Source organism: Panulirus ornatus, chromosome 39 (assembly GCF_036320965.1).
Source record: "Panulirus ornatus isolate Po-2019 chromosome 39, ASM3632096v1, whole genome shotgun sequence".
Classification (NCBI taxonomy): Eukaryota; Metazoa; Arthropoda; class Malacostraca; order Decapoda; family Palinuridae; genus Panulirus; species Panulirus ornatus.
This window is the reverse complement of record NC_092262.1, coordinates 5,103,923-5,130,043: the sequence shown is the minus strand read 5'-3', so window position 1 is coordinate 5,130,043 and position 26,121 is coordinate 5,103,923. Positions and strand designations below refer to the sequence as shown.

The following is a 26,121-nucleotide window of genomic DNA, read 5'->3' as shown; positions in this document are numbered from 1 at the left end:
GACTGATGATAACTGAAGCTCTACGGTTGTGATAGATTTCATAGTATATCTGGAGATAGAATATAGATTATGAAAATAAAATTGAAGGAAAAGAAACTGTTAATAACGAAGAAAACCATTAACAAGGAGGATATAATGCCACAAAATGTGTTGCAGGATATCTTATTCTTCTTGATATGTTTGACTGGTCTTCGCTTGCCATAGGCGCTCTTCTGATTATATTCCTTTCTCTAAACATTTTGGAATTCAGCAGACGTTGTCCTGTACATTCTAATGTAGCAGTGAGCGGACGGGTGAGCGGACGGGAGAATATATTTGCGTACGTATGTACATATATCTATATATATACGTCCCGTCAGGAGCAGGAGCACACACTTCTGGCTCCCCTGCTGCTTCACACGGTAAGGGTGACTTAACCTGGCGAACGTTGGTTGGTGATGTGTTTTTAGACAAGGTTCAGTGTAATCTTTTTTCACATCAGGACGTAATAGAGAGGTCATCCGGACTAGAAGGTGCTCAAAGATAATTTTCTGATTTTTTTTTATAAGGAAATAGAGGTACTCTTGTAGGATAATTCTAACTTAAACATCTTTAGCACGTGTTTTAGTCTTAAATAAAGAAAACTTTTGTTTACCATAAAATATGAATGTTTTCTGTCAAAGAAATCCTACGGTGATAGAGAAAACGAAATATTAGTGGGAAACAAAATTAATGGTGAATAAACAGATTTACGTAAACAAAAATGTGTTCATTGTCTATCATGCATATAATTCATCACTTACGATCTTAAGATACAAATAACTTTTCTACATGTTTGTATATTATCTATATAAGACACATATGACCCATGAATGACGAAGATAGCTATCAACTGCTAAAATCATCTTTACATTATCACGAGTGTTCAAAGCTTGTAACTTTACATCACTCTCTAAGACAACATTTGAAATTGATCAGAAACCCCAAAAACCAATACGGAGAAATATTTGTTTCATTATTGATAGGATAACACTGACATACTGACTGTCACGCATGCATGGGCCGCCAGGGATCAAACCCGCTTAGGTTCGAATCCTGGTCGCGGTAGCCGTTCCACGGTCCATCCAGCCGTTCATCCTCCCCTAAGGGTTGGTCGATGGAATGGCTATCTGGTTTAGGCTAAGGTGTGTGTGTGTGTGTGTGTGTGTGTGTGTGTGTGTGTTGTGCATACACACACACAGCAGTAAAAACTAGCCAAAAGTGTCCCCGTGGCACTAAGTATTGTCAAAATATTCAATACTGGTAACATTTTCTGTCCCATAATAAATAACGGGACTACCAGGCTAATCCTGCCATATTTTCCTTACAGGTGCCAGACACTTACACAAACTCACTTGTTTTCTTCATACAAATTTCTGCCTACATCATTGTTTTCTTCATACAAGTTTCTGTCTGCATAATTGTTTTCTTCATACAAGTTCCTGTCTGCATAATTGTTTTCAAATATAATCATAACACAGACCAACAAATCTGTGGCCCTCTTTCCCTGACATCATGGGGTGCTATGAATCTTTCGGCTTTCGCTTGACTCCACTGCAAATGAGAGGGAGGACTCAGACAGGAGCAGTAACGGGCCCTCTCACGACCTTTCCCTCTGTGATAAATCTTCCACTTTTTCTGTTCACTTTACTAACATTGATGGTCTCTCTGGTAACATCTAGTATCTCTCCTATCATCCTACTTCCCTCTGAGATCCATTTGTCTGCTAATGTTCTCACGATTCCTGTTTAAAGTGGTGTCTGTACTCATTCCAGGTTTTGCTCCAACATTTAAAAACACTTTCTCCACCGCCATTCAAGTCCTCCACAGGTGTTTGTCTAGCTATAATACTGGTGTACTACAGGTGTTTATCTACCTACCGTTCCTGTGTTCCACAGGTGTTTGTCTAGCTATTTGGTTCCCATGTTACAGATGCGTTTGTATATGTTGTTGACGGGATGGCTGGGTCTGCTGGCGCTAACGCTGCCGCCAGTCGTCCAGGGAGCAGGCCTAGTGCTGCCCATATTGAAAGCTGGACTACCCGTCGTGGTGGCTGGCATCACTCTAACGACCCTTAAGGTAAGTGGTCATCTGTACACCTGTGGTGACCAGGCTCGTCCTGTGAGCATACAGTGGTGACCAGGCTCGTCCTGTGAGCATACAGTGGTGACCAGGCTCGTACTGTTAGCATACAGTGGTGACCAGGCTCGTCCTGTGATCATACAGTGGTGACCAGGCTCGTCCTGTGATCATACAGTGGTGACCAGGCTCGTACTGTGATCATACAGTGGTGACCAGGCTCGTCCTGTGATCAGTAAGTGACCAGGTAGGTGACAGACGTAACCACAACCCAGGTGACAGATAATCATAACATTACATGTAACAAAGTTGTTTCATTATCTGAGCTTGTCATAAAGTAGACACATCTACTAAACGGATAAAGTCAATATGATCTCGTAAATCTTGGTATGCTGACATTAACAACGTGTTGTATCACACTTGGCAGATCTATCATTAACAACATGTTGTACGTCGTCACAGGGCGACACAGGGCGACACAACTTGCCTCGAATATAAGAGCGTCTTTGAGAGAGATCAAGGAGGCTCAGAGAAATGTGTTTGATATGGAAATATAGAAACAGCAAAGAAGCATTACTGTCTTTGTTCCCTGAAGGTTTGACCTAACCTCAGCGTAACACTGTATGTCATGACCTGAGTAACTTGAGGTTGACCCACACTAAAACTGATTCAAAATGAAACACGTAATATCACAAAATATTTTTCGAAAGTTTCGCAAATACTGAAATTCCAGAGTTTACTTGGGAGTCTGTTACTAACCTGATCACATGAACATTATACTATAAAAGGCATCGGCTCAGCTGTACCAACTTTTGGGAACGCTAAATTCAGCAGTCGAAAGCTGCTCGTATGGTGTTGTAGTGAGGTCACGGTTTCCATTTTGAATTAGTATTTGAGACACTGCTCCTACTTTTTTTCAAATTCTAAAGCAGCCAGAGGTTTTGAAGATCAGTCGAGCACTCTTAGTCTAAACACGTGATAAGGGAGATAAGACGAAAATCATGTGGTCGAGAGCCACTCCTCATGCACCTGCATGTTACCGTGAACCCATTCCAACACGTTATCACGGAAGCCATTGAACTAACACCTGGCGCTGTTCGAGTATGTTAAAGAAACTTTGATGCCATCCATCAAGAGAAACTTAATCATGATATAAGAAATCAAGGCTCGATCTATGGCCAGGAGTCATGACTGTGCCAACACTTTCCGGAGTTTAGTAAGAACAGTAAGCTTGTTTTTGTACAAAGTTTTTACTATATGTTGGTCACCCAAGGTGATACCTTGTGTCTGAGTCTCAAGTCTCGGGCAAGAATTTATCATTTCCTATATTGTTTACCTGCAGATCGCGGCGGGTGTAGCGCTCCTCGTGAAGGAAAAACTATTGAAAAGTGAAGAGCCGACGTACATACATGCTGCCCCAGCTTACGGTTACCATAAGCGCTCCACCACCCAGGAGACGTGGGGTGAGGAGGTGGTGGAGCTGGAGAAGTTGCTGGTGTCAGCTGCCTCCCGCCTGGACACTGATGGCTGTGTCCTCAAGCTCTTGTGTCACCTGAACAACAAGCAGGCACATGCTCGCACTCTGGAGGAAAATGTCCTCCTGCAGCTATTCTCCAACAACCCGGACACGCTCTCCTTCTACCACGCCACCTTCGACAACACTGCTGCTGATGTTAGCAAGACTCAAGAACAGGTGGCGACGGCGGCTTGCGACAAGGTGTTCTCCAGTTGTACCCTGGGACAGGAGGAACTTAGCAGCCTCCTGCAGCACACCTGGCCCTGCCCCAACATCACTCCCTAGCTTGGCATCCTCCTGCAGCACACCTGGCCCTGCTCCACCATCACTCCCTAGCTTGGCATCCTCCTGCAGCACACCTGGCCCTGCCCCACCATCACTCCCTAGCTTGGCATCCTCCTGCAGCACACCTGGCCCTGCCCCACCATCACTCCCTAGCTTGGCATCCTCCTGCAGCACACCTGGCCCTGCTCCACCATCACTCCCTAGCTTGGCATCCTCCTGCAGCACACCTGGCCCTGCCCCACCATCACTCCCTAGCTTGGCATCCTTCTGCAGCACACCTGGCCCTGCCCCACCATCACTCCCTAGCTTGGCATCCTCCTGCAGCACACCTGGCCCTGCCCCACCATCACTCCCTAGCTTGGCATCCTCCTGCAGCACACCTGGCCCTGCCCCACCATCACTCCCTAGCTTGGCATCCTCCTGCAGCACACCTGGCCCTGCTCCACCATCACTCCCTAGCTTGGCATCCTCCTGCAGCACACCTGGCCCTGCTCCACCATCACTCCCTAGCTTGGCATCCTCCTGCAGCACACCTGGCCCTGCTCCACCATCACTCCCTAGCTTGGCATCCTCCTGCAGCACACCTGGCCCTGCTCCACCATCACTCCCTAGCTTGGCATCCTCCTGCAGCACACCTGGCCCTGCTCCACCATCACTCCCTAGCTTGGCATCCTCCTGCAGCACACCTGGCCCTGCTCCACCATCACTCCTTAGCTTGGCATCCTCCTGCAGCACACCTGGCCCTGCTCCACCATCACTCCCTAGCTTGGCATCCTCCTGCAGCACACCTGGCCCTGCTCCACCATCACTCCCTAGCTTGGCATCCTCCTGCAGCACAACGGGTCATGCACGGGACCGTAAAAATTCATAAATACTTTTCCTTGTCTCTTCTTTTCCCTTTTTCATCATCCCGGCCTTGATGTGGACTGTTGTGCATGACTGGAGCCTCCAACGTATAAAACAAAAGTTGCTGTAGTTAAAAACTTGATGATGATCTCCAACTTAACATGCAGACAACAGAACTTATCTCATTTCCAAACATACAGATTCACCTTCGCTTAAGAAGTCTTTTCTTCGGATCCCGCCAGATCCATTCCCCTCTCACCGAGCTATGCAGTGTCACGAGGTTGTTTTCATATCATATTGTTTGTTTTTTGTTAAGATGTCTCCAATGGAATGTGTGTGTGTGTGTATGTAAATACAATATCTACTTTATTTTTCTTCGGCCTTTTGAATTTTCTTATTGTGAACGAGAAGAATGATATTCTTCCATCAAACATGAATTTCAGAGAGTAACACAAGACGTTCACCAAAGATGGTCCATCAAAATTTGTGGTAATTTTACTGTTTACGCCACATAGAAATTACAAATTTTTTTTTGGAATGAATACCTCCCTTAGTATTCATTTGCGAGCTGATCAGCGTCCATATATCAGAATGCTTCTAAAAATGAATCTATTCATTGCATAAAGCAGAAATTTTTAAGCTTGTTAACTGTAAAATTACTTTGATTTTTTGTCGTTGGATCAAACAGAAATTAGGTTGTCTCCATCCATACTTTAACCACATGTGACGTGGGAAAAATATTTTAGGTAATAGTATTCTTGTAATAAATTAAATGAAAAAAGATCAGCTGGCATAATGTATGACCTATACCATACTAGTGTTTCCTAGGACCATACCATACTAGTGTTTCCTAGGACCATACCATACTAGTGTTTCCTAGGACCATACCATACTAGTGTTTCCTAGGACCATACCATACTAGTGTTTCCTAGGACCATACCATACTAATGTTTCCTAGGACCATACCATACTAATGTTTCCTAGGACCATACCATACTAATGTTTCCTAGGACCATACCATACTAATGTTTCCTAGGACCATACCATACTAATGTTTCCTAGGACCATACCATACTAATGTTTCCTAGGACCATACCATACTAATGTTTCCTAGGACCATACCATACTAATGTTTCCTAGGACCATACCATACTAATGTTTCCTAGGACCATACCATACTAATGTTTCCTAGGACCATACCATACTAATGTTTCCTAGGACCATACCATACTAATGTTTCCTAGGACCATACCATACTAATGTTTCCTAGGACCATACCATACTAATGTTTCCTAGGACCATACCATACTAATGTTTCCTAGGACCATACCATACTAATGTTTCCTAGGACCATATCATAGTTCTAACTTTACGTGTCATAAGTCATGAAGACATTATTGTGTAAACATTATTAATACTTCACTAAATGTTATGGTTTTCACAGATATAAGTAAACTGGGAAATGTATGACTAAAAAAAAAAAAAAAATGGTTATATCAACTGGGAGTTTTTAGGATCAAGAAGCGACATCAAAACTCACAATCTAACCCTCAGGTAATTTCACATTCGTCGTCTTTTTACAGAAATTCCGCATGGTTTTTGTTCATAATGCAAAAATAAAACCCAAGCAACGGATGTGGTGTGTGTGTGTGTGTGTGTGTGTGTGTGTGTGTGTGTGTGTGTGTGTGTGTGTGTGTATGTGTGTGTGTGTGTGTGTGTGTGTGTGTGTGTGTGTGTGTGTGTGTTTATGACTGATCCCACATTGGAAATATTAAGTATCGCCAAAGTTGTCTTATTATCACATTCTGTTCAACATGTTGCGGGCGGTGGTGTGCCTTACCCACGCCCACGTACATACAACAGTTCACTTCTTCCAAATGTCATCCATTCACACTCACACCTCACCTAACTTGTCCCTCTACCTTGGTAAAGCCTTCCTTCTGTTCACACTGACTCTAAACTTCCTTCTCTCACACACGTACCCAAACTCAGTCGCCAAATTCTGCAGTTTTTCACTCGAATCTATTACCAGTGCTGTCACTCGCAAGCAACAACTATAACAAAATTTCTTCAGAAATTCAGCGACAGTTCCATCTGCTGCAGCTGCTCTGCCACACGTCATCTTGCACACCGCTGTCATCATCAATTGTTATTCAGTCCAGCTCCGCTTGCCTCCACTTCCCAAACTCGACATTATTCACCGCCTGTCGTTCATCAGTCCTTCAAAATACTCACAACATTTCATGTTTTCCTGGCATCACTTCCTCGTCTGCTCACCTCACTGATTCTTCCATTCATATATTCTCTTGGTCTTCTCATACCATTCACCTCTGACGACCAAAACAATATCATATTCTTCCTGAAGTTTTCTGATACTCTCTCACCTCATCTCTACTTTGCCCATTTCTTTTCAAGCCCCTTCACCTTCCTCTTAACCTTCTGTTGTTTTCTCTTATATTTCTCAGTCACTCGGGCGTCATCCCTGCGGGTTTTGCTCTTCCACTTACATTTTCTCTTTCACAAGCAACTTAGTTTCCTCATTCCACCCTCACTACCTTGCCTCACATGGCCATATCCAACCTTACCGAGGCTAAACACTTCACTCCCACATGTAGACAATGCTTGCTTGCACAAAATAAACCTTCCATTCCTCGTCCACTCCTCCAGTCGTTCCCACTCCCCAAACAATCTCTCCCCTGCTATCTCCCCACACAAATCTTATCCAAGATCGCCACTTTACTCATCGTGTCATTTCTTCTTCTCCACTACATATATTCACGTTTGCTTCCACAGCAAAAGTGATCAGACATCCCACCAACTTCCATTCTTAGTACATCCAAGAGTTTTTCGGTTGCAAGGTTAGTAGCGAGTGAGTAATCCAATAATTCCCGTTGACTCTACCCTCCCTCACATTACATGCACTTATGTTATTGTTGATACCAGGTATTCCCAGTCACCAGTTCTTTTTCAGAGCTCAACTCCACAAGTTGGGTATCATCTTTATTCTCACGGGTTACCCCATGATCAGCAGTTATCATTCCATCATCTGCCACATCACCTGTTCTCACTCCACTTATACTTGATCCTTGCATCATGATTGCTCACGCACTGATTCAGCGCCTAAAACACTCACCTCTCTTCCTCACTCCTCTCGTTACCAGCAGCATAAGCACTAACACTCAGGAGGACCATGTGTCCTGTCTCCTACCACAACCTGTGGAGGACCACGTGTCCTGTCTCCTACCACAACCTGTGGAGGACCATGTGTCCTGTCTCCTACCACAACCTGTAGAGGACCACGTGTCCTGTCTCCTACCACAACTTGTGGAGGACCACGTGTCCTGTCTCCTACCACAACCTGTGGAGGACCATGTGTCCTGTCTCCTACCACAACCTGTGGAGGACCATGTGTCCTGTCTCCTACCACAACCTGTGGAGGACCATGTGTCCTGTCTCCTACCACAACCTGTGGGGGACCACGTGCCCTCTCCTACTCCATGATAATGCAGGAACATTTCTGGAACATTTTGAGCTTGTAGTGGAGGAGGGAAGCAGTCAGTTTACCCACAGCAGAAGTTGGTCAAGTAAAAGGAGACATGATAACAATATATGAAGCCATGACGACAGCAACACAAAGCACTTCTTTGATGGTGTCCACATGGTGTATATAGCAAGAGGAGAGTCCAGAGGAGGCGACACACTGCTTCACTAATGGAACAGCGCTATCATCAGCCATGAGGATGGAGACAATAGTAACACTGTAGAATAAGAAATAAAACGATGATAAAGATAAAGGATTATAGGTGAGGTCCTCACCGCTGTAGAACTGAGTCTGGACCTGGATAACGACAGAACTACAGCAGACCCACACGTGGTCAGGAAGTAGTTCACACTTTCTCCAACCAATCATATTCTGTCATCAACATTCTACGCTGAACTTGTCTTAAACCTGAAGTTTCACTTCATAGATGGTGTCCACTTCCATCATCAGCGAGTCTTGGGGGCAACATTGCCAGCCTCCCATCCCCGACCTTGCCTAGCAGCAGATTATGTACGGCCCCAGCCCACCCTTGTCTCACTTAGAACCTCCAGTGAGGCCCCAGCCTACCCCTGTCTCACCTAGCGCCTCCAATGTTGTCCCAGCCTACCCCTGTCTCACCTAGCGCCTCCAATGCTGTCCCAGCCTACCCTTGTCTCACCTAGCGCCTCCAGTGCTGTCCCAGCCTACCCCTGTCTCACCTAGCCCTTCGAATGCGGCCCCAGCCTACCCCTGTCTCACCTAGCACTTCGAATGCGGCCCCAGCCTACCTCTGTCTCACCTAGCACCTCCAGTGCTGTCCCAGCCTACCCCTGTCTCACCTAGCGCCTCCAGTGAGGCCCCAGCCTACCCATGTCTCACCTAGCGCCTCCAGTGATGTCCCAGCCTACCCCTGTCTCACTTAGCACCTCCAGTGAGGCCCCAGCCAGCCCCAGACACCCGCAGCAACTCTAGTAAGGCCCCAGCCAGCCCCAGACACCCGTAGCAACTCTAGTAAGGCCCCAGCCAGCCCCAGACACCCGTAGCAACTCTAGTGAGGCCCCAGCCAGCCCCAGACACCCGTAGCAACTCTAGTAAGGCTCCAGCCAGCCCCAGACACCCACAGCAACTCTAGTGAGGCCCCAGCCAGCCCCAGACACCCGCAGCAACTCCAGTGAGGCCCCAGCCAGCCCCAGACACCCGTAGCAACTCTAGTAAGGCCCCAGCCAGCCTCAGACACCCGTAGCAACTCTAGTAAGGCCCCAGCCAGCCCCAGACACCCGTAGCAACTCTAGTAAGGCCCCAGCCAGCTCCAGACACCCGCAGCAACTCTAGTAAGGCCCCAGCCAGCCCCAGACACCCGCAGCAACTCTAGTAAGGCCCCAGCCAGCCCCAGACACCCGTAGCAACTCTAGTAAGGCCCCAGCCAGCCCCAGACACCCGCAGCAACTCTAGTAAGGCCCCAGCCAGCCTCAGACACCCGTAGCAACTCTAGTAAGGCCCCAGCCAGCCCTAGACACCCGCAGCAACTCTAGTAAGGCCCCAGCCAGCCTCAGACACCCGTAGCAACTCTAGTAAGGACCCAGCCAGCCCCAGATACCCGCAGCAACTCTAGTGAGGCCCCAGCCAGCCCCAGACACCCGTAGCAACTCTAGTAAGGCCCCAGCCAGCTCCAGACACCCGCAGCAACTCTAGTAAGGCCCCAGCCAGCCTCAGACACCCGTAGCAACTCTAGTAAGGACCCAGCCAGCCCCAGATACCCGCAGCAACTCTAGTGAGGCCCCAGCCAGCCCCAGACACCCGTAGCAACTCTAGTAAGGCCCCAGCCAGCCCCAGACACCTGTAGCAACTCTAGTAAGGCCCCAGCCAGCTCCAGACACCCGCAGCAACTCTAGTAAGGCCCCAGCCAGCCTCAGACACCCGTAGCAACTCTAGTAAGGACCCAGCCAGCCCCAGACACCCACAGCAACTCTAGTGAGGCCCCAGCCAGCCCCAGACACCCGCAGCAACTCCAGTGAGGCCCCAGCCAGCCCCAGACACCCGCAGCAACTCTAGTAAGGCCCCAGCCAGCCCCAGACACCCGTAGCAACTCTAGTAAGGCCCCAGCCAGCCCCAGACACCCGTAGCAACTCTAGTAAGGCCCCAGCCAGCTCCAGACACCCGCAGCAACTCTAGTAAGGCCCCAGCCAGCCCCAGACACCTGTAGCAACTCTAGTAAGGCCCCAGCCAGCTCCAGACACCCGCAGCAACTCTAGTAAGGCCCCAGCCAGCCTCAGACACCCGTAGCAACTCTAGTAAGGCCCCAGCCAGCCCCAGACACCCGCAGCAACTCTAGTAAGGCCCCAGCCAGCCCCAGACACCCCCAGCAACTCTAGTAAGGCCCCAGCCAGCCCCAGACACCCCCAGCAACTCTAGTGAGGCCCCATCTTATCCCTGTAGTTCCGGATGGTGAGATCATGCAGTTTCTGGTCTTATTCATGCCTGGTGCGTCAGCCGCTGACCAGCAACTGTAATGAGAGAAAGTTCCCTGGGGACACGTTGCTCTCTGTGTCGAATTTACATAAGACGAGGACCACGTCCCAATCTGGGACTGTCTCCACTATCCCTGCTGGCTGGTTGTGACCCGGGACTGTCTCCACTATCCCATCTGGCTAGTTGTGACCCGGGACTGTCTCCACTATCCCATCTGGCTAGTTGTGACCCGGGACTGTCTCCACTACCCCAACTGGCTGGTTGTGACCCGGGTTCCAGTACAGATAAGGATATTATGAAGATAGACAGGTTTCGGTAATGAAGATCATAAGGTTATGAGGAGGTGAAGATGAAGGCACAATGAAGATAATGAAGTAGTAATGAAAATATAGATGTAGTGAAGATGGTGTAGTGAAGACGGGGGTTGGGTGAGATTATGAGTTTAGTGAAGGTGAGAGTGTAATGAAGATTGAGGTGTAATTATGAGGGTGTAGTGAAGACGAGAGTGAGAATTAAGGTGAAATTACGAGGGTGTGATGAAGATTATGGTGTAATTGTGAGGGTGTAGTGAAGATGAGAGTGTGGTGAAGAATGAGGTGTAATTATGAAGGTGTAGTGAAGATTCAACTCAGTGAATATGAAGGTGTAGTGAATATGGCTTCACTGGCCGGATCCCTAACTTCGTCTAAGCAAGGCTGACGTATGGTCGCTGCAGAAGTTTGTCTTCACAATAGCGATTGATTAGTTTCAACAATTAAGGACATGACCCTATGAATACATAATGAATAGATTTCATATCAATACAAAGGAGATGATAACTCTTAAAGTGGAAAAGACAGAATAGCTATATGTATTGAAATAACGTAGAGATGTCTTGTTAAAGTTTACCTTAAGTTCTATGTAACACAAACAATAGTTGGCTCCCACTAGCACATCATACTGGAGGTCAAACCTGGCCAGTGTTGCGGCCGTGGAAGGTGTTACTAGTGGAAGGCAACACCTGGCCAGTGTTGCGGCCGTGGAAGGTGTTACTGGTGGAAGGCAACACCTGGCCAGTGTTGTGGCCGTGGATAGAGTAACCTGAGGCAGGCTTCGGGCACAGACGAGTATGTGTGAGGCCATGTTATCAACACCAGAGGATGCAGTGGTCATGTGGCCATATCACTACGTGGGGGGGTAAGGGGGCGTGGTAGTGTGGGGGGGGGGGGGGGGGGGTAGGAGGGGCTCTGGTATATATACAGCCGTGGAGAGTGGTCATCCAAAGTCACTCACTGCCCTTCCTACCTCACACACAGACACACAGACACACACACACACACAGACGCACACTTTTTTTTAAAAAAAAAAAAAAAAAGGTGAGCCAATCATATGAAAAGTAATGATGTGTATATTTTGCAAGGCAGGCCAGTCAGTCAACCATCCTCCCTGATCATGACGGGTAAGGTAAGTAGGCCAGTCACACGGCGCCTGGTAGCCCTTGCTCTGTGGCTTGTAGTGCAGGATGTCACTAGTGGCTTGTAGTGCAGGATGTCACTAGTGGCTTGTGGTGCAGGATGTCACTAGTGGCTTGTGGTGCAGGATGTCACTAGTGGCTTGTGGTGCAGGATGTCACTAGTGGCTTGTGGTGCAGGATGTCACTAGTGGCTTGTAGTGCAGGATGTCACTAGTGGCTTGTAGTGCAGGATGTCACTAGTGGCTTGTGGTGCAGGATGTCACTAGTGGCTTGTAGTGCAGGATGTCACTAGTGGCTTGTAGTGCAGGATGTCACTAGTGGCTTGTAGTGCAGGATGTCACTAGTGGCTTGTAGTGTAGGATGTCACTAGTGGCTTGTAGTGCAGGATGTCACTAGTGGCTTGTGGTGCAGGATGTCACTAGTGGCTTGTAGTGCAGGATGTCACTAGTGGCTTGTAGTGCAGGATGTCACTAGTGGCTTGTAGTGCAGGATGTCACTAGTGGCTTGTAGTGCAGGATGTCACTAGTGGCTTGTAGTGCAGGATGTCACTAGTGGCTTGTAGTGCAGGATGTCACTAGTGGCTTGTAGTGCAGGATGTCACTAGTGTGTATCATCCTCGTCCTTCTTGTGTTGTCTGATGATAATGGTGAAAATGTCACATTGTCCGGTGGTGGTTCATAATTATGGGCACCATCATATAACACATGTGTTGCATTATGGGCACCATCATATAACATATGTGTTGCATTATGGGCACCATCATATAACACATGTGTTGCATTATGGGCACCATCATATAACATATGTGTTGCATTATGGGCACCATCATATAACATATGTGTTGCATTATGGGCACCATCATATAACACATGTGTTGCATTATGGGCACCATCATATAACACATGTGTTGCATTATAGAGACGATCTTTACCACCTGGTAAAACCTGAGTGGAGCGTTGTGTATGGTACCATAGGTAGACAACTTGTGTATTCTTACACCGGTGTTACGGTGGTGTATGGTAACGCAGGTGGACCACTGGTGACGGTTTTGAGTTTAAGTAAACAGTCCAGAATAACATTGCTGGCACGCACACGTTACCTACCTCACTGTTGGTGCTGAAAATCTTGTCTCTACCCAGATTTCTGTGCAGATTTCCACCCATAGCTCTGTAATGATGCTTACGATTTCATCTTACTTCTCGTTTATCTTTTTCGTAATATATTATGAACTTTGTATGTACGTGGCACGTAGGAACAGTGGCAGTGTTTACTCAGTGTCACTCAGTACTTGTCTTCCTGCAGATGCACCTCAAGTTCGCACTGACCATAACATTAGGGCTGCTGGCTGTCTGCCACGCCCTACCCCTCGGCCTCCTTCCTGCAGCCCTGGCGGTGGTGCCCAACGCTATTGGTCTGGTGAACGCTGGTGTGGCGGCCACTGGTCTCACCCTCATCAAGGTAAGCTTAAGCCAACGGCGACATAGGGAGCTCAATGTATTTCATCTGCTGTTGGCCTGGGTCATCTACCTCTGACCTGAGTACCAGTTTGCTGCTGACCCGAATCGTCTTCCATTTGGTGCGGGGTCAACTACCATCGACACGTAAACAAATAGCATTAACCTCTAAACATTTCACTCTTCGAGAATCAAGAGATTCCTAACCTTCTGTCAAGTGTTGAATCCTCCTGATAGTGGAGAAATGTGTCGTGTTGGATGAACGTTTCACGGTGGATAAATCTCTGAGTAACTGATAATTTTAGATACCACCAAGATTCCCAGGCAAGGTAAGGCACAACTTGACCCATTGTGGCAACTTTGATTGCCGTCACCAGATGTCTCTCTGGTAATCAGAAACCTTAACACAAGCCATCTGTTCCTCAGGTTGCCATCTATCTCGGATTTGCTGTGAATTACAAGACTCTGCTGGAGGAGGCCTATAAGGAGAAGGGATATAAGATAGCAGACGAACCTCACTACACAGCACCGTCGGCCCCCTATGGCCCTCCTGCTCAGAGGTACCACAAGCGTTCCACCACCCAGGAGACGTGGGGTGAGGAGGTGGTGGAGCTGGAGAAGTTGCTGGTGTCAGCTGCCTCCCGCCTGGACACTGATGGCTGTGTCCTCAAGCTCTTGTGTCACCTGAACAACAAGCAGGCACATGCTCGCACTCTGGAGGAAAATGTCCTCCTGCAGCTATTCTCCAACAACCCGGACACGCTCTCCTTCTACCACGCCACCTTCGACAACACTGCTGCTGATGTTAGCAAGACTCAAGAACAGGTGGCGACTTCGGCTTGCGACAAGGTGTTCTCCAGTTGTACCCTGGGACAGGAGGAACTTAGCAGCCTCCTGCAGCAAACCTGGCCCTGCCCCAACATCACTCCCTAGCTTGGCATCCTCCTGCAGCACACCTGGCCCTGCCCCACCATCACTCCCTAGCTTGGCATCCTCCTGCAGCACACCTGGCCCTGCCCCAACATCACTCCCTAGCTTGGCATCCTCCTGCAGCACACCTGGCCCTGCCCCACCATCACTCCCTAGCTTGGCATCCTCCTGCAGCACACCTGGCCCTGCCCCACCATCACTCCCTAGCTTGGCATCCTCCTGCAGCACACCTGGCCCTACTCCACCATCACTCCCTAGCTTGGCATCCTCCTGCAGCACACCTGGCCCTGCTCCACCATCACTCCCTAGCTTGGCATCCTCCTGCAGCACACCTGGCCCTGCTCCACCATCACTCCCTAGATTAAGCATGTCCCTCATGTAAACATCAGGTCAACCGTTAACGTCGTATGTCATGTGGTCATCAAATTCTCTCTCTCTCTCTCTCTCTCTCTCTCTCTCTCTCTCTCTCTCTCTCTCTCTCTCTCTCTCTCGGGTCCTAGAATATTTCATAATCTATTCATGACACGTGTAAACACACACACATGCTGTCATCTCTCCCTGTATGTATGTGTGTGTGTGGTTATCTTCTGCGTGTTATGGGAAGAATTGTACACCCGTGCTGACCTGTCTCTTTACCTTGCACCATGGATGCACACACCCACCCACCTTGGGCCAGGGACCCATCTTATCGACCATCCCTCTAGTGGGAGGATGAATTCCTGGGTGAACTGTGGACCGTCTGCCGCAACCAGGATTCGAACCTTTGCGGGTGTGGCCTTGGGCGGACCGTGGACGCGTAACGCTAACCGCTACACTACAACGGTCCGTGTGTGTGTGTGTGTGTGTGTGTGTGTGTGTGTGTGTGTGTGTGTGTGTGTGTGTGTTTGTAACAAATCTCTGAAATCAAAACAATCTTAACAGTTGTTGGTGTAGTGGTCTTGTACTCCGGCAGGGAGGTGTTCAGTGGCCAGGGTTGTACCCCCGGAGAGAGTGGTCAGTGGCCAGGGTTGTACCCCCGGAGAGAGTGGTCAGTGGCCAGGGTTGTACCCCCGGAGAGAGTGGTCAGTGGTCATGTTGTACCCCCGGAGAGAGTGGTCAGTGGTCATGTTGTACCCCCGGAGAGAGTGTTCACCAGTGTTCGGGGTAGATGACCTTACGTTTACTAACAAATAAAAGAAGATAATATTATGTGTTCATCACTCAACCTGACGTTACTGTACACCTAAATGACCTGATCATATTACGAGGATTGGACCATGAGCATCATGACACTGTACTGAAGGTTATGACCATACAACCAGCCGTCGGGAACCAGGATGTTAAAGCCACCGTTGTCAAGTGTTTCCCCATCTGGTGGGTGTAGGAAGCAGTGAGAATGGCGTGGATATCTTTCTTCTCTTGATAACCTGAATACATCAGTCTCGAACAATTATCTGACACAAGCAACCTTCACAAGCACTCGTCCTTCCTCTACCTCCACCACTCCCCAGTGAGGGATGAGCCAGCTATCACGTCACTGTGTGGACGTTCCCTCACACTTCGCCAGATTAAGCCGAGCAACATGACTGACGTGTATGTAGCTGGCTCTGTCCCTCGCCACTGCTGTATGGTAAAGACATCAACACCAACATAGAAGTTAAGACAATAAGAGTACAAGACCATAGCTCAGCAACCTAGGCAGGATGGCTGCCACAACAGATTAATATAAAAAACATCTGTCAAAAGTTGAATGATTATGAATAATATCGTGGTCTTCAGGAGTTTTCTAAAGGCTTCTGCAGCTCAAGGCTGCACTACTTCCTGTAGCAGAGAAGTTGACTTCTTTGAAGCCAGAAGTTATGTAACGAGAGTGTACTTGTAAACAGAAGCAGTGTGGTACTACTCACATATGGTATGATGTGGCCTACATATACTTGGTGTAACAATGAACAAACTGCTGGACTAGACCTTAATGAACAGATTCTTGTCTACTGTCATGAACAAGATAGTTTCTTATATACTGTCATGAACAAGATAGATTCTTATATACTGTCATGAACAAGATAGATCCTTACATACTGTCATGAACAAGATAGATTCTTATATACTGTCGTGAACAAGATAGATTCTTACATACTGTCATGAACAAGATAGATCCTTACATACTGTCATGAACAAGATAGATTCTTACATACTGTCATGAACAAGATAGATTCTTACATACTGTCATGAACAAGATAGATTCTTACATACTGTCATGAACAAGATAGATTCTTACATACTGTCATGAACAAGATAGATTCTTACATACTGTCATGACCTCAGGCCTTCAGCAAGCACTGCTTGGCATGACCTAGATGTCCAGCGACTGCAGTAGCCGGGAAACGTACAAAAATGTTTTCTATCACATGCAGGAATGAGGATCTCCTGCCGACACGGTCAGAGCTGAGTTAATGATATATTTGACGTTATGAATATTTCTGGACATCATAGGCTTACATAGTTATAACCGAGATGTGCTGTGCTGGAAGACAGCTTACGAGCAGTGTGTATACACATCATGGCCTTCTGAAAAGCTTTTCGCCACAGTGACCACTGATCTATTATCAATTTAAACCAACTCATAAAACCGAAAATGTTGTTCTCTCTCACCTCAGAGATGTATGTTTCCAGTGTTTGTCAATCTACACAGAACCTTCCGGAGACTAACTTCTCTCATGATCATAACAACACATCATACACCAATATTGTCAGAGGTGCTGAAACCTATCTTTAGCCATCCCAAGACACAAGCACTGTATTCTAGTTTGTTTAGGTTTTTCTTCTAGATGAAAACGGTTTGTGGAGTGTCAGGTACTGTCTACAATACATAGGGAACAATATCTTGAAGAAACATTTACTGCAAGACTTCCATCTATACGTTGTGTTCCACCTGTTCTCTGAGTTGTGCTCCTGTACAATACCTTATCTCGCACACTGAAGTTCTTCACAAGTACAATTGTCTAGTGTACTGGGTGGCTGATGTCGGTCATGAAAACTGACTCATGAAACTGACGTTCATCAAAGTTATCATGACCAGGTAATGGTAGGATTCCACATCCTGGGCACAGCGTCTGACTCTGTGTTGGGTTATCATGCAGTGCTCATTGCTGGGGTGAGACTGTATGTTCACTTCCTTCCATGTTTTCTCTAAATAATTCTAGGACGAGAGCATGATCATTTAGAACACGATGTGCACATCCATACATCATATCTCTAAATTATCTAGGTGGCCAAACGAGCGGTAGGACCTCTACCTCGGTGATTGTATAATCAATGTAAACCTTAGACCGGTTCTGCCCCTTATGTTGTGGGTAATAAATTACTAGAACACTTTGCATGAGGACAGCTCTAAGGCCTTTACTAGAAGCATCTGTCACTAAGATAAAAGGTTCCACAAAATTTGGAACTCTCAAAAGGAGGCTTTGGTGGAATTAGATAATCTAGTTTCAAAATCTTCTTATTGCTTGTTGTTCCACAGAAACGGATGACCAGATCTGAGGCTATGCACCACTGGCCTCACACAGTTGTCTGTCCACATCTTATGAAAACCAACTAAACTTATGAAGGATCACGCGTCATCCATGCACCTCCAGATGGCCAACTGTGTTAACGCCAAAACCACACAGTCGCCGCCCTCCTCATTCATCATCCCATCCTCCAGATTGCAACAGAGTCGCCAAAATCTTACCATTGCTCTTGCTCATGAATTTTGCCTTGTTCTGTCCATCTGACACCAACCTGTACGTATGGCACTCCTTTCTACACGGACGACACTCCATCTTATCTTCACCAAATTTAATCCGTCCTTAGAACGTTCTATTTTGGCCAGACAACTTTCTATTTTGTCCTTAGAACGTCTGTGGAGGACAGAGAAGCAGGGTTGTGCAGGCGTGACCGCTGTCCTGTCTCTCATGGATGACGGACGTGGATGTGTGGGGTAGGAAGGATGAGGAAGGATGAGGAAGGATGAGGAGGAGGGAGGAGCTTGGTGTAACCATGGACGTAGGAAGTGGACATCATGATGAATGTGGTTGTAAGTTCTTATAATAACACAAGTCTTACTAGGTTGTTGCTCTCCGTCTTCGTGAGTCAAATGTTGCTACTAGTAAGGCAGGGGTGCCATGCATGACCACACCTACTGGCCCACTACACGTCGCTCCCCCACTACCCCTTCAACCTTCATGTCCCTCTTCGTAGTGGCCACATTAACTGATGACGTCTCCATCAGGAGAGTTGGGGGTGTGTGGAGGATGGCGTGCACGTGAGGTGGTGACCACTATGATGTAGCACAGCGTCAGGATGAGCCATGTGGACACCTGGGCAGCTCCCAGGTCACCTCAATAGACCCTCGCCTCCACAGCTTTCACAGGGGTGGCTTGCATCCCCCCCCCCACCTCTCTATATGTTCTAATTGGGCAGTTAGAGAAGAGGACGGAGCAACAGAACGAGGATAGTTGGTCATGCAGGAAAGGACACAAGTGTGCATGGGAGTATAGACCTTCCGGCTTCCTTCACTGGTTGGAGTAAAGGTTGAGGGTTGAGTTAGGTGAGGAAGGGTGAAGGATGAGGGTTGGGTGAGGGGTGAGGTGTGAGGGTAGGGGTGAGGGGTGAGGTGTGAGGGTAGGGGTGAGGGTAGGGGTGAGGGGTGAGGTGTGAGGGTTGGGAAGCTGGTGTTGTGTACATAATGATGGTCCAGCTTTCTCTGCCGGCGGGGATGAAGCAGGCTTATACTGCACCTATATATACCCCAGCACCAGCAGCCCACCCTCCTCCACTACCTCCCTGAACCTGGCTGCTGACAACACTGTCCTCCCTCACCTGGTGCTGACAACACTGTCCTCCCTCACCTGGCTGCTGACAACACTGTCCTCCCTCACCTGGCTGCTGACAACACTTGTCCTCCCCACCTGGTGCTGACAACACTTGTCCTCCCCACCTGGCTGCTGACAACACTGTCCTCCCAACTGGCCGCTGACAACACTTGTCCTCCCCACCTGGCTGCTGACAACACTGTCCTCCCAACCTGGCCGCTGACAACACTTGTCCTCCCCACCTGGCTGGTGACAACACTGTCGTCCCCACCTGGCTGACAACACTGTCCTCACCACCTGGCTGACAACGCTGTCCTCACCACCTGGCTGGTGACAACACTTGTCCTCCCCACCTGCCTGACAACGCTGTCCTCACCACCTGGCTGGTGACAACACTTGTCCTCCCCACCTGCCTGACAACAACGTTCTGGACATCAAGTCTCGGTAAGACATTACCTGTCGTAGGTCAAGACACACACACACACACACACACACACACACACACACACACACACAAGTCTTATCATTTTTCAACTGACATGACCAAATTATATCATAATTTACATGAAGAAATTATACGATAATTTGCGGAACAAGTTATAACTTACACGATCAAAACAACTTAAACAATCAAAAAAATAATCAAATTTATCTTGTGGCGTGAGGCGCTCCCTGTGGGTCGTGGGACGGTGGGTGCGGGTTGTGGTCGTGGTCGTGGCAGTGGTCGTGGTCGTGGCAGGGGTCGTGGTCGTGGTCGTGGTCGTGGCAAGGGTCGTGGTCGTGGTCGTGGCAGGGGTCGTGGTCGTGGTCGTGACAGTGGTCGTGGTCGTGGCAGGGGTCGTGGTCGTGGTCGTGGCAAGGGTCGTGGTCGTGGTCGTGGCAGGGGTCGTGGTCGTGGCAGGGGTCGTGGTCGTGGTCGTACTATACATAACAAGAGAGGCAGGGGCGGAGGTTGGCGGCACATGTATGGTTCTTGTGTTATGTATCATCACCCACAACAAAGGCCACATACCATATTCCGTTAATGTACTGCAATAATACATGTCATCATTAATTCATGTAAACCTCTCCCTCCTACTGGGAGCAGCGCAGCCTTGGGTTGCCCATGACGTCTCAGATAACTCTGGGATGTAAAGCTGTCATGGTGGAATCCAACCTAAGCTAAAGATTTCCAACAGATGACAATGTTTATGGTTAGGTTTGGACTCGTCCTGACAACACTGAGGTTATATGACGAGGCTGGTGACCAGGAGGTCATAGAGGTCAATAAGGTCAGCAGGGCAAGGCACTGTTAATGATGGACATCATCATCATCATCGTGTTCAGGTTGAATATCTCTTTCTGGAAGGCAATAACAAGTTCATCTTGATGGCAAAACTGTTGGTGTCTCCGTGGCTAACGATGGTTCCTTGTGGTGACGATGTGGGGAGACGCGGGTGCCTGGGTGAAGGTGGACAGCACCGGCGTACCTGGGTGTGTGGTATGTAGGGCAGGGGATCACACAGGTCTAGTTCTTACTTCCTGGTAACAAGAGACAGGTGGACGGAGCGGTCCAGGTGCACCGCCTCCCACACACACACACACACTACTCATGACGGAGGTGTGGGTGCTGGTGCTGTGGACGGAGTGGTGGTGGGGTCTTGCAGATGAACCATGTGAGGCAGTTGGTGTGGTGTCAACAACCGTGGCGGAGATGTGGTGAGGGCAGAGCCAGGTGGTCGCCCGGAAGTGCCATGCTTGGGAGCTGGTGCCAAGGTTCCAGCTGGTGTTATGAACGAAAACAGTTTGTACTGAGTTAATGGCGTTTGGCGGGTGTTTACTGTACCATGGTAAAGAGCTGGGGTGTTTACTTTGGCAGAGTTTAGAAATGGATCCAGCGAAGGTAACCACATGTTTACATTGTACACACGGAGTGCGGACAACTGAGAAATTACAGTCTTAATCAAGATTGAGAAATGATCCCCAGCTGGTGCTGGGCCCTCATACTACACCTGCTGATCCTCAGCTGGTGCTGGGCCCTCATACAACACCTTATGATCCCCAGCTGGTGCTGGGCCCTCATACTACCCTCTGACCTGTGAACCTTTCCTCCTACAGATGCGGGTCTGGGTGATTGCGGGTGTGGTGCTGGGGCTTCTGACCGTCTGCCAACCACTGGGTTTCGTGCCCGGGGCTAACATACCCCTGGTGATACCCGGGCCCCTCGGGGCCCTGCCAGTGGCCGCCCTGCTCAGCCTCCAGGTGAGTCCACACGCTCTCTCACTTCCATGATACAGTCACAAGAACAGGAGGTTCGAAGTGACCAAACCATCCGTGTGACAACACTGAACTTACAGCGTTCATGATGTATTATTACATTCTCCAGAGGCCAAAGGTTTCCTGTTCAGTTATCGTCACTCATGCCAGTCTATATATCAACCTCAACCTTCTCTGTTGTCTTCTAGGCTGCCTTCATCGTCAAGTACCTCAAGGATGAAGATTTCGGTTTCAAGTATAAAGGATATAAGAAGGAACCTGAGCCAGATTATTACTACGAGCCCGAGGCGACCAACGTAGAACCTGAGTCTTCTTACGTGTCCTACAGGTCCTTCGCCCACGCCCGGCGAGCATTTCCACCACCGCCCTCTGACCCCAGCCCCAGCTACCGACCCTTTGCCCAGAGGTACCACAAGCGTTCCACCACCCAGGAGACGTGGGGTGAGGAGGTGGTGGAGCTGGAGAAGTTGCTGGTGTCAGCTGCCTCCCGCCTGGACACTGATGGCTGTGTCCTCAAGCTCTTGTGTCACCTGAACAACAAGCAGGCACATGCTCGCACTCTGGAGGAAAATGTCCTCCTGCAGCTATTCTCCAACAACCCGGACACGCTCTCCTTCTACCACGCCACCTTCGACAACACTGCTGCTGATGTTAGCAAGACTCAAGAACAGGTGGCGACGGCGGCTTGCGACAAGGTGTTCTCCAGTTGTACCCTGGGACAGGAGGAACTTAGCAGCCTCCTGCAGCACACCTGGCCCTGCCCCACCATCACTCCCTAGCTTGGCATCCTCCTGCAGCACACCTGGCCCTGCCCCACCATCACTCCCTAGCTTGGCATCCTCCTGCAGCACACCTGGCCCTGCTCCACCATCACTCCCTAGCTTGGCATCCTCCTGCAGCACACCTGGCCCTGCCCCACCATCACTCCCTAGCTTGGCATCCTCCTGCAGCACACCTGGCCCTGCTCCACCATCACTCCCTAGCTTGGCATCCTCCTGCAGCACACCTGGCCCTGCCCCACCATCACTCCCTAGCTTGGCATCCTCCTGCAGCACACCTGGCCCTGCCCCACCATCACTCCCTAGCTTGGGAGTGTAGCTTACTCATGCGTCTCATATGAATATATCAAGAGAGCTGTTGATGTCATGTACTCCAGGCGCATGACCTGCATCTCATCATAAAGTATAATCAACAAAGCATCAGTCATTTCGTTCTATAATTTGTATTCTTACTTTCTGTCTGTATGTCTATGTCTATCTGTGTATAAAAATTTATTTATTCATACGTGTATCTATTCTGTCTATCTCTTATCTAGTCATATATGTATATGACAATATTCCTATGAGTCTATGGGGAAATGAAACAAAATAAGTTCCCAGGTGCACTTTCGTGTCATAATCACATTATCAGGGGAGACACAAGAGAGAAATATAACAGTCAGTTGATATACAACGAAGAGACGTAGCTAGGACGCCATTTGGTAAAGAAGTGACTCCCTGAATGGAGGTCGGGTGCCAGACTGACTGACTGTTATATTTCTCTCTTGTGTCTCCCCTGATGATGTGATTATTACACGAAAGTGCACTTGGGAACTTGTCTTGCTTCATTTCCCCGGGGACTCATAGGAATATACTTGATCATGCACTTGATTGTGAATCTTTCCAACACTAACAAAAGTACAACACGTACACACAGACACATACACGTACACACAGACACATGCGGGTACACACATACACACATTTACACACATGCTTGGAGGAGCACATTCTCATTCAGACACACACACACACACACACACACACACACACACACACACACAAGCTTACATAAAACAGAGGCATGGACAACCATGGCTACAGACGCATACACACACACACTGAGTACATACTGTACATCACGTGTGAACCACGTAGTAGCTGTACACACTGAGTACATACTGTACATCAGTGTGAACCACGTAGTAGCTATACACACTGAGTACACATTGTACATCATTTGTGAAGCACGTAGTAGCTGTACACTGTCAACAGCACTGTTGCCCTGTGCCAGCCTCACCATGGGCATGACGTGAGAACATGGGAAGATCATGCGGAAAACATGAGAAAGAATATGGAAAGAACATGAGGAAAATATAGAATATGGGAAGAGCATGAAGAGCATGAAGAAAACACGAAGAGAATATAGGAAGAACATGAGGAAAATATAGAATATGGGAAGAACATGAAGAAAACACTAAGAGAATATGGGAAGAACATGAGGAAAATGTAGAATATGGGAAGAACATGAGGAAGATATAGAATATGGGAAGAACATTAAGAAAACACAAAGAGAATATGGGAAGAACATGAGGAAAACACAAAGAGAATATAAGGAAGAAAGTGAGGAAAACACAAAGAGAATATGAGGAAGAACTGATGAAGAATTTAAGGAATTAATGATAGAATATGGGAAAACATGAGGATAGATATGGGGAATACACGAGGAAGAACATGAGAGAATATGTGGTAGAACATGGGGAGATTGTGATAATATTGGAAAAGTCTGAAAGAACAGGAGAACTTGAGTGAGAACACAAGAACATTAGCACATGTATATATCAAGAGGAAGAACACTGAATAACATGAGGAAGAAGAATGGGTAAACATGAAAAGAACATAAGGTGATCACGATCCATGAGGGATAACTTTGTGAAGATCAGGGGAAGAACAGGAGGAAGAACACGAGAACATAAGGAAAGAAAATGTATAGACGATAAGGAATATAACGAACAGAACATGAGAAAATGAAGAAACTTTGAGGAAAAATGAAGAAAAACATAAAGAGTAAATATGGTAAGAACAGGAAGAAGAACACGAGAACATGAAGAAGAAATTATAGACAAGAAGAACTTGAGGAGAAAATAAAGAATAAGAGGGAAACATAGAGTTGAGGAGGATGGGAAAAAATGAGGAAACACACGAGAAGAATATAAAGAACAATAAGAAATTATAGGAGCAATATGAGAACAAACATGAGGAGAACACGAGGAAGTGCATTGGGAGAACGTGAACATGAACATCAGGAGAACATCAGGAGGAACATTGAAGGAATATCTGAGAAAACATAAGAACGAAGTAAGGTAGAACATGAGGAAGAACATGAGGAAAGCCTGGGAGACGACATGAGGTAGAGCCTGAGAGAAAACATGAGATAGAATGAGGGATAACATAAAGTTATGTGAAAACCAGGAGGGAATTCATCAGAAAGAACATAAGGGAAAACAAGGACAAAGTAATGATATACAGAGTGAACACTAGGTGGCTGGCCAGGTGTACAGGGTGAACACTGTAGGTGGCTGGCCAGGTGTACAGGGTGAACACTGTAGGTGGCTGGCCAGGTGTACAGGGTGAACACTGTAGGTGGCTGGCCAGGTGTACAGGGTGAACACTGTAGGTGGCTGGCCAGGTGTACAGGGTGAACACTGTAGGTGGCTGGCCAGGTGTACAGGGTGAACACTGTAGGTGGCTGGCCAGGTGTACAGGGTGAACACTGTAGGTGGCTGGCCAGGTGTACAGGGTGAACACTGTAGGTGGCTGGCCAGGTGTACAGGGTGAACACTGTAGGTGGCTGGCCAGGTGTACAGGGTGAACACTGTAGGTGGCTGGCCAGGTGTACAGGGTGAACACTGTAGGTGGCTGGCCAGGTGTACAGGGTGAACACTGTAGGTGGCTGGCCAGGTGGACAGGGTAGTCACTACAGGAGAGGAACATGAGAGAATGAGAGATAATGTGCCCATAAGACGTGGATGTGGGACCCCAGACCTGTGGTGTATGACCATCACCTGTCAGGTCGTCTGGTCATCCTCCCAGACCTGTGTAGTGTATGACCATCACCTGTCAGGTCGTGTGGTCATCCTCCCAGACCTGTGTGGTGTATGACCATCACCTGTCAGGTCGTCTGGTGTAAATGTTGGGGAAAATCTGGGCGTATATATTGCTTGAGATTATTGTCATATCTCACATCATCTTCATCACTGTCATCATCATCTTCATCATCATCATCATCATCATCATCATCATCATCACTATGATCTGGAAAGTTTTCTGCCACACTTCACCTGAGGTTAGCGTCTTCGTCGTCCCGGCTGAAGAGCCAACAGTCGTGTCCTTGTCAGTCAGTTCAGGCCCTGGGTGGAGGAGGGGAGAGAGAGAGAGAGAGAGAGAGAGAGAGAGAGAGAGAGAGAGAGAGAGAGAGAGAGAGAGAGAGAGAGAGAGAGAGAGCCTGGTCGAACCCTCCTGCATACGTTAGATGTCCCATATACAAGGACGGGGCAAGGTGACCCCGTGGCCATGGCTGCTACCAAGCAATGATGGACAGTGCCAACCTCTGCTGGACAACCTCGCTTCAAGTTTTCTTCTTCTGTGTTTGACACCAAGACTCACGCACCCTGACGACCCTGGTGACCCCGACAACACGGCCTG

General features: G+C 48.1%; 3 protein-coding genes across 4 annotated transcripts; all 3 read left to right on the top strand.

The window, feature by feature from the left end:
* Positions 1–375: 375 nt before the first annotated feature.
* LOC139761282 (uncharacterized) lies at positions 376–3,955 on the top strand. The gene is made up of 3 exons (XM_071685318.1): positions 376–401; positions 1,951–2,097; positions 3,440–3,955. Exons 2-3 carry the CDS (start codon positions 1,951–1,953, stop codon positions 3,896–3,898), a joined length of 606 nt encoding a protein of 201 aa, XP_071541419.1. The 5' UTR covers positions 376–401; the 3' UTR covers positions 3,899–3,955.
* Positions 3,956–12,001: 8,046 nt separating this feature from the next.
* Positions 12,002–15,758, top strand: LOC139761281 (uncharacterized). Of its 2 annotated transcripts, none has more exons than XM_071685317.1 (3): positions 12,002–12,088; positions 13,489–13,644; positions 14,067–15,758. In XM_071685317.1, exons 2-3 carry the CDS (start codon positions 13,489–13,491, stop codon positions 14,571–14,573), a joined length of 663 nt encoding a protein of 220 aa, XP_071541418.1. In that variant the 5' UTR covers positions 12,002–12,088; the 3' UTR covers positions 14,574–15,758. The 2 variants fall into 2 exon arrangements, with proteins under 2 accessions (XP_071541418.1, XP_071541417.1); XM_071685316.1 differs by having other exon boundaries at positions 12,054–12,176.
* A 3,934-nt stretch (positions 15,759–19,692) lies between these two features.
* On the top strand, positions 19,693–22,938 carry LOC139761280 (uncharacterized). The gene is made up of 3 exons (XM_071685315.1): positions 19,693–19,846; positions 21,500–21,643; positions 21,847–22,938. The coding sequence occupies exons 2-3, from the start codon at positions 21,500–21,502 to the stop codon at positions 22,435–22,437; spliced, it is 735 nt and encodes a 244-aa protein (XP_071541416.1). The 5' UTR covers positions 19,693–19,846; the 3' UTR covers positions 22,438–22,938.
* Positions 22,939–26,121: the final 3,183 nt, after the last annotated feature.